At 40.6% G+C, this 12,505-nt stretch overlaps 2 protein-coding genes across 2 annotated transcripts in view; both read left to right on the top strand.

Moving 5' to 3' along the window:
- The window catches only part of cyp4f3 (cytochrome P450, family 4, subfamily F, polypeptide 3), a 7,660-nt gene extending 5,058 nt beyond the window's left edge, over positions 1-2,602 (top strand). The window contains exons 9-13 of the mRNA XM_032506065.1: positions 391-520; positions 628-761; positions 1,231-1,295; positions 2,125-2,207; positions 2,305-2,602. Coding sequence (XP_032361956.1) covers positions 391-520; positions 628-761; positions 1,231-1,295; positions 2,125-2,207; positions 2,305-2,515 — 623 coding nt within the window. The 3' untranslated portion in view covers positions 2,516-2,602. The remainder of the gene's footprint in view (positions 1-390; positions 521-627; positions 762-1,230; positions 1,296-2,124; positions 2,208-2,304) is intronic.
- A 1,551-nt stretch (positions 2,603-4,153) lies between these two features.
- LOC116673798 (carcinoembryonic antigen-related cell adhesion molecule 7) lies at positions 4,154-11,191 on the top strand. Its single transcript, XM_032506067.1, has 11 exons — positions 4,154-4,591; positions 7,045-7,182; positions 7,350-7,475; positions 7,645-7,805; positions 8,564-8,663; positions 8,789-8,887; positions 9,259-9,279; positions 9,854-9,874; positions 10,006-10,032; positions 10,124-10,177; positions 10,491-11,191. The coding sequence occupies exons 1-11, from the start codon at positions 4,483-4,485 to the stop codon at positions 10,508-10,510; spliced, it is 876 nt and encodes a 291-aa protein (XP_032361958.1). The 5' UTR covers positions 4,154-4,482; the 3' UTR covers positions 10,511-11,191.
- Positions 11,192-12,505: the final 1,314 nt, after the last annotated feature.

Raw genomic sequence — 12,505 nt, forward strand, 5'->3', positions numbered from 1 at the left:
TTTTACTTTTTTCAACATCTTTTTCACATTTTTTGTAACTTTATTTGACATCTTTTTCTCTCTCTTTTTTTTCACTTTTTAAAAGTTCTTTTACCAATTGATTTTTCTCCAAATGCTAAAAAATTGACAAAAAAAACCCCAATTCAATGAAAGTAGTGAACTGATTATTTATTAAACTAATGAGGAGCGTTGTTGGAACCATCCACATTACTTTTTTGGTAAATTAGTTTGAAAGAAACCCAAATTTCTGATATCGAAACTTTTTGGAAAGGGGTCGAGTTTGACCCGAAGACAACAGGAGGGTTCAAAAAAATCAGTCAATGCATCACGATTTGACATAAGATTGCTTTGAGATCTTGAAATCTAAACTGTCCAAACTTTTTCCCACAGGTCATGACACAACAGCCAGTGCCATTTGCTGGACGCTGTATAATTTAGCGCGCCACGAGCACTATCAGGAGAGATGCAGGCAGGAGGTGATGGATCTGATGCAAGGACGAGACAGACAGGAAATAGAGTGGTCAGAAGGCACACACACAAACTGAATCAATGGATGTTTTCATAACTCATATTCATTATTTGAAACCATGTAGTATTGAGTGCAGTGAAAAATATCTTTATTTAAAGGGAAGATCTGTCCAAGCTTCCCTTCACCACCATGTGCATCAGAGAGTCTCTCCGGCTGCACTCTCCGGTCCAGGCTGTAACAAGGAAGTACACCCAGGACATTGCACTGCCAGGGGATCGGACTGTACCAAAGGGTGAGAGGGGAGACACTTTTTTTGGCATTCAGATTTTAAAGGTCAAAAGCCGTTTCTTGTTTTTCGGGGGGTTTTCCATCTGTGTAAGACATTGTTCAGGGATTTGCCAACCTCAATGAGGAAGTGAATGTTGGTTAGTGAAGCAGTGAAAGCCAGCCGATGTCTGATATCGGGGGTGAGATCAGGAAATGATGATGGAGACTTCAAAGATCACGAGTCCAAAGATTTCAGATCATTTCTTCAAACAGTGAACAAACAGAGCCGCCTCTTTACACACACAGATGTCTATACAATCAGAATAACTGCGTTTTTAGATTCTTCTTGTCCTGCGCGTGTCAGTTTATCTATTTCTGTGAGACAGTGTTGTCTTCAAGACTTTGGAAGCTCCCTGACAATAGTTAGATCCATTTGAACACCCGCATGTGTAAATACCAATGTCAAAATAGCTGTTTTTGGTATTCTTCCCGAGGTGCCATCTCTTTGGTCAGCATTTACGGGACACACCACAACCCCGTTGTTTGGAAAAACCCACATGTAAGAAATAAAAAATCTTCTCTTTTTTTTCTCTCACTTTGGCTCAACTTTGTCATGTACAGTGGCTTGCATAAGTTTACACACCCATGCTAAAGCTGATTAAAAAGATAATTAAAAAACAATCTGTTGGAAATTCTTAAATCTTAATGCCTTAATTGAAAGAATTTAGGAAAATTCGACCTTTTAAGGACACCAATTTTATTATTATTATTTTATTAATTTCTATGTGAATGAATAATGTATTGTAAATAAATAAATGTTCTTATTTAAAATACAGGGGGCATAAGCATACACCACCCTATGTTAAATTCTAATAGAAGCAAGCAGATCCTGATAAAGTTCCCTTAGCCTTTGGAATTCATGCACTACCCCCCACATCATCACACACACATAAATGTAAATGTGCTGTATTTATATAGCACTTTTCCAGTCTGCTCAAAGCGCTTTTACATCTACAGGAAACATTCACCATTCACACACTGTGGCCAACTCGGGATTCAGTGTCTTGCCCAACGACACTTCGGCAATGACTGCAGGGGCAGGGATCGAACCACCATCCTTCCGATTGGCAGGCAACCGCTCTACCACTGAGCCACAGCCACATAGCAATAGGCATGGGGTACTTTCTATAAGATCATCTCTCAGTGTAAATCAAACCAGCTATTAAGCTAACTGAAATAACACCATGCCAATCTCTATGTTTTTTTTTATTAAGGCATTAAGATCAATTTCCAAAAGATGTTTTTTTATTCCTCTTTTCAATCAACTTTAGCGTGGGTGTGTAAACCTGTGCAAGCCACTGTAGGACCTATGACTTTCTCTGTTTTAGGAGTTTCATCCTCTGCGTTTTGACCCTACAAACACAGCCCGCCAGGCGTCTCATGCCTTCATCCCCTTCTCCTCAGGCCCCAGGTACTGCGTCCTTATTACAGCTTCAAATATGAAAAATTGAGATCTGACCCAATTAGGAATATTGCTGGTAAAGACAAGAACCCGTGTGTGTTTACAGGAACTGTATTGGTCAGAAATTCGCCCTGGCAGAGCTCCGGGTCGTCGTGGCGTTGACACTGCTCAGGTTTCGTCTGACCCCGGGGGTGAACCCTGAACTCGGGTCCCGCTCTGGGGGAGTTCGCCGTCTCCCCCAACTCGTCCTGCGCGCGGAGGGAGGTTTGTGGCTGCAGCTGGAGCCTCTGATCCTGCACAACCTGGATGAGTGTTAGGATGAATGATCCAACAAGATGACGCCCAACAACAACAACAACAACAACAACAACAACAACAACAACAACAACAACCACAACCACAACCACAACAACAAAGCATTGGCATCACATCTGGATGTTTAGTACTGTCCTTGTCCATTTTGGTTTACTGTAATGTTTCTACAAAGCCTTTTTAGGCTTCATGGTTTTGTTATCACTTTCAAAATGAATGTGATACCAGTTGTGATGTAATTTGACTGTAATATGCAATTTACTGTTGCATCATGCATTATTGAGTTTTAAATAAATCCTGAGTTTAAATGTTTTTTTTTTATCCTCATCCTTTAACTCTTTAAAGTCAGAGAAAGTGAAGTTTGAAGGTTCAAGGTTTGTGTGTATTTGTAGGACCTCGCTCAACTAGATTAGGACCTGAATTAATAAAGGTCAAGCTAGGGACAACGTTTTAGGCCAGTGCAATATTCTTCATGTAAAACAAAGAAAAGAAATTAAACATGTTAACTGTAGCAGAGACTGATTTAAATTTTGAATCTCATATATATGTATATTTAATGGGCTTTTCCACCCTTAATTGATAGGACATCTAGTTACAGGGAAGACATGCAAGAAATCACCAAAGGTTGGTTTCGAATCCTCAACCTCTGAATCGAGGCGTAACCCTCTAAGTACACCTGCTCTACCCACTGAGCCTACCCGGCCACGATATTAATAACTATATTGCTGTGGGAACATATGATGCATTAACTGTCATTTCTAAATGTCTGTAATTAAATTACAGACGAAGTGACAGACAAGACAAAGTGGTGTTTTTAAAGTTGTCTGGCTGCAGCAATAACCTCTGGACACTAGGAGGCCAACATAGTTTTTGTGTGAATACATATATCTTCTTTTTTAAATTTGTCTAAAAGAAACTAACCACATTGGTCGTCGCGTTGGCCAGGGACACATCTATGGGGAGTGTGGATCTATTTGGGTGATTAATGAATGTGTTGTGAACAGAATGCGCATTAGTGGTGGGCGATACTGCAAAATTTGGTATCGATCCGATACCAATACGATACTTTTTACTTAAAAAAATACTTTTGTGTAGGGGAGAGCATTTCATTATTTCTGAGGTGAATGAATGATCAATTCTTTAGGCAATATTTTTTTATTAATGTATTGAAGTGCACAAAATTATTAGTTATTAGGCACTGTAGAATTAATACAAACCAAATTTTACAGCCTTTTTAAAAAATAAATAAAGGATAACAAAACATTCTCCCTTTTTTCTGGTTTTAAAATCAAATGGAAGTGGATTGAGTTCCCTCCTCATTTCTTCGTTTTTGTAGATCAGCATTTTCCTTGTCGTGTGTTTTTAAGTGTTTGTATAGGTTTGTAGTGTTGCCACAGTATCGAACGCTCTTTTTACACGTATCACAAGTTGCAGTATTATCATTTAGTGCCGTAAATTAGCTCCACACAACGCTTCTCTTCCTCTCGGCCATCCTGATCTCTCATTCAACGTGCTTTCGGTCTCGCTGCTCCTCTGCCCGTTGTGTCAGTGAGTCACGTGACGACACAACAACGAATCACAGGAGAGGAGCAGGAGGAGGAGGAGGAGCAATGTGGGCCGAGATGTGAAAGCGGCGTTTGCTCAGGAAGGTGGAAGACACAAGCAAAGTATAGTGAACGTAGAGGAGAGCTATCTAAATTAAAATATCGATTCATTTACAGTTGTATCGATCAAATACCAATACCAGCGTTGGCATCGATACTATCGATATTTAGATCGATCCGCCCACCCCTAATGCGCATGTCCCGGAGGAGGCGGAGACACTCGGAGTCTGTGAGCCTGTTGAGCTCGTTTCTGTCTAACTTTCACTTTCAGCTTCGTCTAACCGTTTCTCGCCGGGAGAAAACTCGTTTTTTTTAAGCTACCATACTCAGCCTATAATGTTTATAGGGTTTGTTTAACGTTACTCGACATGTTTGTCTTGGTTCCGAACAGAAGCAGCGAGATGTCGCCGTCTTTGCCATCCATCATATTGGCCGGTTGCTTGTGTGTTTTATTGGCTGTCGCGTCCGCGGACTCGGGTAAGGTTACTACTTCCAAGTTTACCTTTTAGCTCACTTGTTTCATTCGGTTCAAACTACCTTGTTGTGGGTTACTATGGTACATGGGTGCAAATTGTGTCGCAGTATGGTAGTTTCCCCAAATCCATGGCCCCACCCAGTGGTAAACAACAGCATACAGCTATAACTAACTTACACTTAAGCCAGATTTACCTTACATGCTAGCTAATGTCAACTGTCAACAATACAAAGTGCACGAGGGCGAGGACTTGAAATAGAATAGAGAATAATGTAGCAATTGAACATACTTGAAATGTGAAAAATAGATACTGTATCTATTTTTCACTAAGTAGTGAACCATGTCAGTAGGCCCAATAGTGTACTAGAATAGCGTTGTACAGTAGAACAGAGTAAATAATTGTTGAGTGGAATATGTACAATAGAAACATAGTTGTGCATATAATGTGTATAAAATTGTTAGGAATTAAGCAGAATACAATAGAGTATATTGTGTAAAAAGGAATAGCAATTGAAATGTATAGTATGGGGGAAATATCAGTTAACAGAATGAAGAGAGCAGAAGAGAGTGGAATTAGAAATAGTTAAGAATCACATAGAAAAGAGCAGAAGAAAGGAAGTTAGGAGGGGAAGAGAATACTGTTCAAAAGAGTACTATTTAGCAGAAGAGATTAGAGAAGAAGCAGTTGGGACTAGAAGAGAGTAGAGCTGGGGCAGTTAGGACTAGAATAGAGCAAAAGAGATTAGAGCTAGAACCGTTAGGAATAGACCAGGGCAGAAGAGATTAGAGAGGAAACAGGTAGCAATAGAATAGAGCATTCCTAAAACTAGTTTAACAAAACTGAGTGTATTTAACATTTCCTTTTTTAATTTTTAATCCTTAAACATTTCATGTTTTGAAAATGTATACTCCCTAAATATTGGTCTAAATGCTGCCTGCGTCTACAAAGAATTGGAATGGACCTTTAAGAAACACACTATGTGTACATTTTTAAAACCCCCAAATTCTCTTATAGAGTTACCATGGAAATTGCCTGAGGGTACTTACCCCCACCTAACAGATTATTCTGTCAAACGTCATAAAGTAGTGAATATTGCTCAGCACAATGTCCCAGGGCCTAGGTGACATCCCTTAAATTGCTAGTGTTGTCGGACCAACAGTCCAAATTAACCAATTGGTGCTTAAAGGCAACAGCTTAATCTTCATCACCTACTTGCCAAAGTCGGGTGACTAAAAAGCCCACTTAAAGGTGCTGTAAGCGATGTGGGGTGACATTACTTCTTGTTGACGTTAAGGTTAGGGTTAGCCAGCAGATAATGAGATGTTTTTTACAGTGTGTTCTGGGGACAGTCAGGTGGGGGATAGTGAGGAGATGTTTTTTACAGTGTCTTCTGGAGACAGGCAGGTGGGGGATAGTGAGGAGATGTTTTTTACAGTGTCTTCTGGAGACAGGCAGGTGGGGGATAGTGAGGAGATGTTTTTTACAGTGTTCTGGAGACAGGCAGGTGGGGGATAGTGAGGAGATGTTTTTTACAGTGTGTTCTGGAGACAGGCAGGTGGGGGATAGTGAGGAGATGTTTTTTACAGTGTGTTCTGGAGACAGGCAGCTAGCAGACAGTGAGGAGATGTTTTTTACAGTGTGTTCTGGGGACAGGCAGCTAGCAGACAGTGAGGAGATGTTTTTTACAGTGTGTTCTGGGGACAGGCAGCTAGCAGACAGTGAGGAGATGTTTTTTACAGTGTGTTCTGGGGACAGGCAGCTAGCAGACAGTGAGGAGATGTTTTTTACAGTGTGTTCTGGGGACAGGCAGCTAGCAGACAGTGAGGAGATGTTTTTTACAGTGTGTTCTGGGGACAGGCAGCTAGCAGACAGTGAGGAGATGTTTTTTACAGTGTGTTCTGGGGACAGGCAGCTAGCAGACAGTGAGGAGATGTTTTTTACAGTGTGTTCTGGGGACAGGCAGCTAGCAGACAGTGAGGAGATGTTTTTTACAGTGTGTTCTGGAGACAGGCAGGTGGGGGATAGTGAGGAGATGTTTTTTACAGTGTGTTCTGGGGACAGGCAGCTAGCAGACAGTGAGGAGATGTTTTTTACAGTGTGTTCTGGGGACAGGCAGCTAGCAGACAGTGAGGAGATGTTTTTTACAGTGTGTTCTGGGGACAGGCAGCTAGCAGACAGTGAGGAGATGTTTTTTACAGTGTGTTCTGGGGACAGGCAGCTAGCAGACAGTGATGAGATGTTTTTCACAGTGTGTTCTGGGGACAGGCAGCTAGCAGACAGTGAGGAGATGTTTTTTACAGTGTGTTCTGGGGACAGACAGCTGGCGGATAGTGAGGAGATGTTTCCTGTATGTGACAACAAATGTAGCCTAAAACACACATAACGTCGCTGAGAGCACCTTTAAATGAGAACATGACAAAAATTGGCACACTGAGCTTCTTTTTGTCCCTGCAGTGATTCCACTCTACAAAAAGGTGGGCGATGATGTTGTCGTTAAACCGGGTCCTATCTCTGTTGCCATCACCAACATCATGTGGAAACATGGTCCTAACATCGCAGTCCTGTGGGATGGAAAGGAATTGGATTATTTTGGTAAGTTCCAAAGTAAACTGAGCCGAGTTCAGCTCACTCTCTTTGATTGTCTGTGTGATCAAATATGTGCTTTCCTCAAAAGTGTCTTGATTGATTATTGCTAAATGGTGGTGTGAGTTCCAGACTGTTGAGAAGCTAATACCATCCCTGTTGGCGTTTGTTTAAAGTACGCAGTAAACTCAACATTACAAGTGGAGAGATGACAATCACAGGACTGACTTCAAATTACACTGGATTGTACACACCGGAAATCAACGGCATGGCCATGAATGCAACTCGTCTCATCGTCATCTGTAAGTGCATGAATTACACACACTTTAGTCCGGCTGATCAGTGTGGTTTGTGTGTTTCCCTGAGTTCAATTCCTGATGTGATGAAATCTGGGAAATCGGAATAAGAAACTAAAAAAGTGACTCTGATGACCTATTTGTAATTGTTGTTTTTTCTGCAATAACATAATAGCTTCCGTTCCTAAACCCACTGTTGGTAAATCCTGTGGTGCTGACAAGACCAGCTGTATTTTGACCTGTGAGGGAGACACCACGGGCGCTGAACCGTTCACCTACAGGTGGAAGTCAGACAGCGATGTGACAGGTTCATCTAAGGAGCAGCTCATCACAAAGGTTTGCATAGTGCGATGATGCATGTCACTGTTGGTGGGATGCAACGTGCAATTCCTAAATCCACAGTTTTATTTTCTAAAGCCGCATACACACCAAAGATCAACTTATTTCAACTTTGACCTAGTTGCCGCGGACCTTTCAAAAGCGGAACCAATGAGATAACAGCTGTGTGTGACGTCGCCAGAAGCGACACACATAATCGGCATCAGAAACTGGCCAAACAGTGGAAGAAAAGCTCACCCTCTGTGTTCCCTGAACTGTAAAAAACGTGTCAGCGTTATAAGTTAATTAGCGGTTTGCGCTAAAACTGGTCCCATTCAATTACTATGAAAACAAATCCCAGAGAACGGTCAACTCTGTACATGTTGTATTAACCCCTAGGTTCATTTTGCGTCAGAATATTCCTTTAACAGTGTACATTTTTTCTCAATGAAGTACAAATTACTTGAATTGACCTGGTAATGCATTGAGTTAGTCAGTAATGTTCATCAACATAAATCCTCACTTTTAAAATATTGCAGCCGGCTGTTATAGCCTTCAAACACAAATTATTCATAAGTTACAGTAACCTGGTATATTCATAGAAAGTGTACGTAAAATTCAATTATTCTCATGCAAATAATTGTCAAATTCAGTCTCTCAGTTATCATTTTTCAAAACACTTACACACAGGGGTGACACTGAGTTTGACACACAGGAGGTACACCAGGTGTGTGTATACATGTTTGGTGTTACTGACTATTTCACGCTACTTCTAGGACAACAGTTCCAGTATAGAGGAGTTCAGCTGTGAGCTGGAGAATCCAGTCAGTCAGATGAGCAGCGACCCTATCGCCAACCCGTTCTTCGAAAGCGATGGTAAGTTAATTATGCTGAAAACATTTGAATTGTGAGGAACTGTCTCATCCAATTTCAATGCTAAATGTCCTCTGTGTGACCTACGCTGAAAAAGACCACTTATTGCTGCTTTTGTCACTGGACAGAACCTAAAAGAGAACCGAACATCCCCAAAGGGCTCGTAGTCTTCATGGTTCTGCTGTTTGTCGTGCTGCTGGTGGTTGGCATTCACAGATGTAAAGCAGGTGAAAACTCATGACACTGGATCTACTCGTTTTATTAAAATGCTTATCAATATTAGTAACACCAATACTAGCATCAAATTAATTAAATGTGTATGATTTGTCTGCGTTTGTGTATTTTATTCTGTCTAATAATTAGCAAAGTATGAAGTTTAAACGTGTGTGTGTGTGTGTGTGTGTGTGTGTGTGTGTGTGTGTGTGTGTGTGTGTGTGTGTGTGTGTGTGTGTGGTGTGTGTGGTGTGTGTGTGTGTGTGTGTGTGGGGTGTGTGTGTGTGTGTGTGTTGGTGTGTGTGGTGTGTGTGTGTGTGTGTGTGTGTGTGGTGTGTGGTGTGTGTGTGTGTGTGTGTGTGTGTGTGTGTGTGTGTGCCTCTAGGAATGTGGTTCTTCCAAAAAGGTAAGACATCTTTAAATTAATGAAAAGGTTAAAAAACAGTGTGTGTTTTAAGAAAGAGCAGTGCAAGTGTGGGAATTATTCTAATTGTTATTGTCTAAAAAAGGCCTTCTGGGAAATGTAGGACCTCGAAGCATGATGTTGAGTAGAATTTAGTGTATATCCTTCATGTCCAATCGGATTTTCTCTTGCCGACTATTTTTGCAGTGGCTCTGTGCAGTTTAGCACCGCCCATGACAATTCTGATTGGTTTAAAGAAATGCCTTTTAAGCACAACACGTTTTCCTCCCATCCCCAAGTGCTGTGCTCCACAGCCCGGTGAAGGAGGGTCTGGCAAAGTTAGACCAAGTAGACCTTGACATGGCTGTTTTGGAGAGAACTTATTGATTTCTTTTTTTAATCAAAAATGTGAATTGCAACATTTCATCAGAAGCAGACAGGGCAAACATTTACCTGATTGGATGAATATTTACTCCAAATGAGATTACTGGTAGTGAAGTTCTTTCCTGTTCATTTTGAGTAAAAAGAGGATAAATGCTGACTTTCTTGACATATTATCTGCTGTAATTCCCTGCAGCATCCATGCCATGGCAAGCAGGTCAGTAACTTCTGTTATTTATACCTAGTTATGCCTTAAAATTCAAACAGCCAGGACCTTTACATATATAACAACAGACTTCTTCTGTGCTGTATTTTCTGTTAATGCCGCCCTGTTGTCCTCCACTACAGACTTCTGGCAGAATCCCGGTAGAACATGTAAGTTTCAGCCACAGCCTGTCTTATGTATTTTCTTTCTTTTTATCATGATGAAAATGTTGACATCCATACGTCTGTATCGTTAAAACAGCGAGAGATGCCGTATCTAATGGCAGCGCTGCCCAAGAGAAGGGACAAAAAGACGGTAAGATACTGGAAAATAAAAGTAATAATTTACTCTATATGCACTTACATATGCACATATGCCAATCTCAAGCTGAAACCTTGTATCTCCATATTTTGTCATTTTGATTTTTTTTTTTCATAATTAAATGGAATTGGTCTCCGTTTAAGTCTGGGTTTAAAGGGAAATAGCTCAATCAAAAGTTTTCTAATTAGCCTCAACAACGGTTTTGGACATACAAGGTTTACAGCGGACAGCAACGATATATAACTAATACTGTGTAACCATTTTAGCAGTGGGTGACTCTTCTTCTTTTCTTTTTGTCACTTGGCAGAGGAAACACCAATGACGTAGGCGGCCAGACGTCAGTCCGAACATGTCAGGTGTGAAACGAGACGATCCACAGTCAAGTGCGCATGGGATTGGTCTATTCTCTGTTACCAACACTAGTGTTGTCAGCTCCAATGCCTCAAACCTAGAACTAATAATACAGCAAAGAAAAGAGTGAAAGTATCTTGAGGCTAATTTTCAAAAATATATTTTAGACACAAAACTGACCAAAAGTGGGTATGAAGGCACTGTTAAAGATGTATTATTTTTTTTTATTTTAGACTGGCGTTCTGCTGCTTGTTTTAAACAAAATATGTGAATTTAGCCCAGTAGCTGTTACCTGCTGGGATCTACATTAAGTCCCAACTGGGTGATTACTGGGACTTGGTTTATTATAAGACACTAAGAAGGGAAATATTTAAGTTATTAATCATGATATAAAAACGACTACAGTTGCAGTGCAGAACTTAATAGCCCAGAATGTAATAAATAAAAAATAAAAACTTTTAGACTTGATGCAGATCTTCCTGACAGTTCTAGATTTTCCAAAGAGGCAACGAGGGGCCTCACAGCTTAACACAGGAAATTGCTCTTTCCTGTGACAGGCGGGTCAGCATACCTGATATAACGACCTCTAGCTCATTAAAACAAGCAGGTTTGGTGTCTCACAGTGTTAAACAAGAGCTAGGGCAGCGTGGGGAGGAACTGGACTGAAAGCAAAGGGGGGGGAAAAGACGTCATTGTTAGGTCAACCAACAGGCAAGGCATTGTCGTTCTAGTCGTTTGCCACTGACTCCTCAGCGACAGCAATGTGTGTTGTAAAGAAAATACTGGAAGGTTTCAACTTTCAAACTTTGTGTCATGTTTATTATTCACTGCCAGATCTTATTTACTCCTCTACATATTTGATTGTTGGTATTTGAATGTTTATTCTACTTTAAATTGTGTGTGGTGTGTGTGTGTGTGTGTGTGTGTGTGTGTGTGTGTGTGTGTGTGTGTGTGTGTGTGTGTGTGTGTGTGTGTGTGTGTGTGTGTGTGTGTGTGTGTGTGTGTGTGTGTGTGTGTGTGTGTGTGTGTGTGTGTGTGTGTGTGTGTGTGTGTGTGTGTGTGTTGTTTTGCACTTCACTCTTTTTTTTGTAGTTTTAAATATGTTGCACTTCAATACAGCTAAAATCTTAGGCGTTTGTTTACAAAAAGCCCCACTTTTAATGGTCAAATTAGCCTTTGCAACATACTGACTGAGGACGCTCAGATGATTACAGTGATTTGGGAAACTCGTCTTTACTGTACACACAAAGCAGCACTGCGTAAGGGTGAGTTGTGACTCTGACATTTTTAAGTTGTAAAAAGTTCTAAACGCTCCACAGTTTCCACAGAAGGCACTCTGTTATTCATACCCTGTTGGCTTTTGTTTTAGGATAGAAATGATGTATGAACAAAGTGTTTTATATGGGCTGTACTCAATAAAAGCAACAAAACCCCAACGTCTTTTAACCTGTTTTTTTCTAATTTAGTCTTCTTTCCAAGAGGAAAATACAGCAGTAAATTAGATATTTATGTTGTAGCTAAAATTAATGTATAAATTAATACATTCATAATAATAAATTAATACAGATAGTCCAGAAGTTGAACCACTTGAGGGCAGCAAGTGGACCAATTTTCTTAATTATTGATAAAATAACCCATGTGTACTGTGGGTTAGATCACCATTTTAAAACTGCATGCAGGAAGAAGCAGCTGCGACCTTTCAGAGGAACAGTGACCCTGTCTTGCATATGATTATATAAATATATAACTGCAACAGGCAGGTGGAAGACATATACAGAGACCTAGCAACCATGTGTATGAACTAGTTGCATTGTGTCTGCACACATGAACCTGCTGTATAGTCCCATTCCCTTCAGTTTATGGCCCAGGTTTCCCTTTGCAAGCTTAGAGTACAGGCTGCTTAAATGTTCTTTTAAATAACGGAGCAGCATTTAGGGCTCAATTTCAAATTCAGTTGTGTTACTTCTTTAA

Source organism: Etheostoma spectabile, chromosome 24, assembly GCF_008692095.1.
Source record: "Etheostoma spectabile isolate EspeVRDwgs_2016 chromosome 24, UIUC_Espe_1.0, whole genome shotgun sequence".
Taxonomy (NCBI): Eukaryota; Metazoa; Chordata; class Actinopteri; order Perciformes; family Percidae; genus Etheostoma; species Etheostoma spectabile.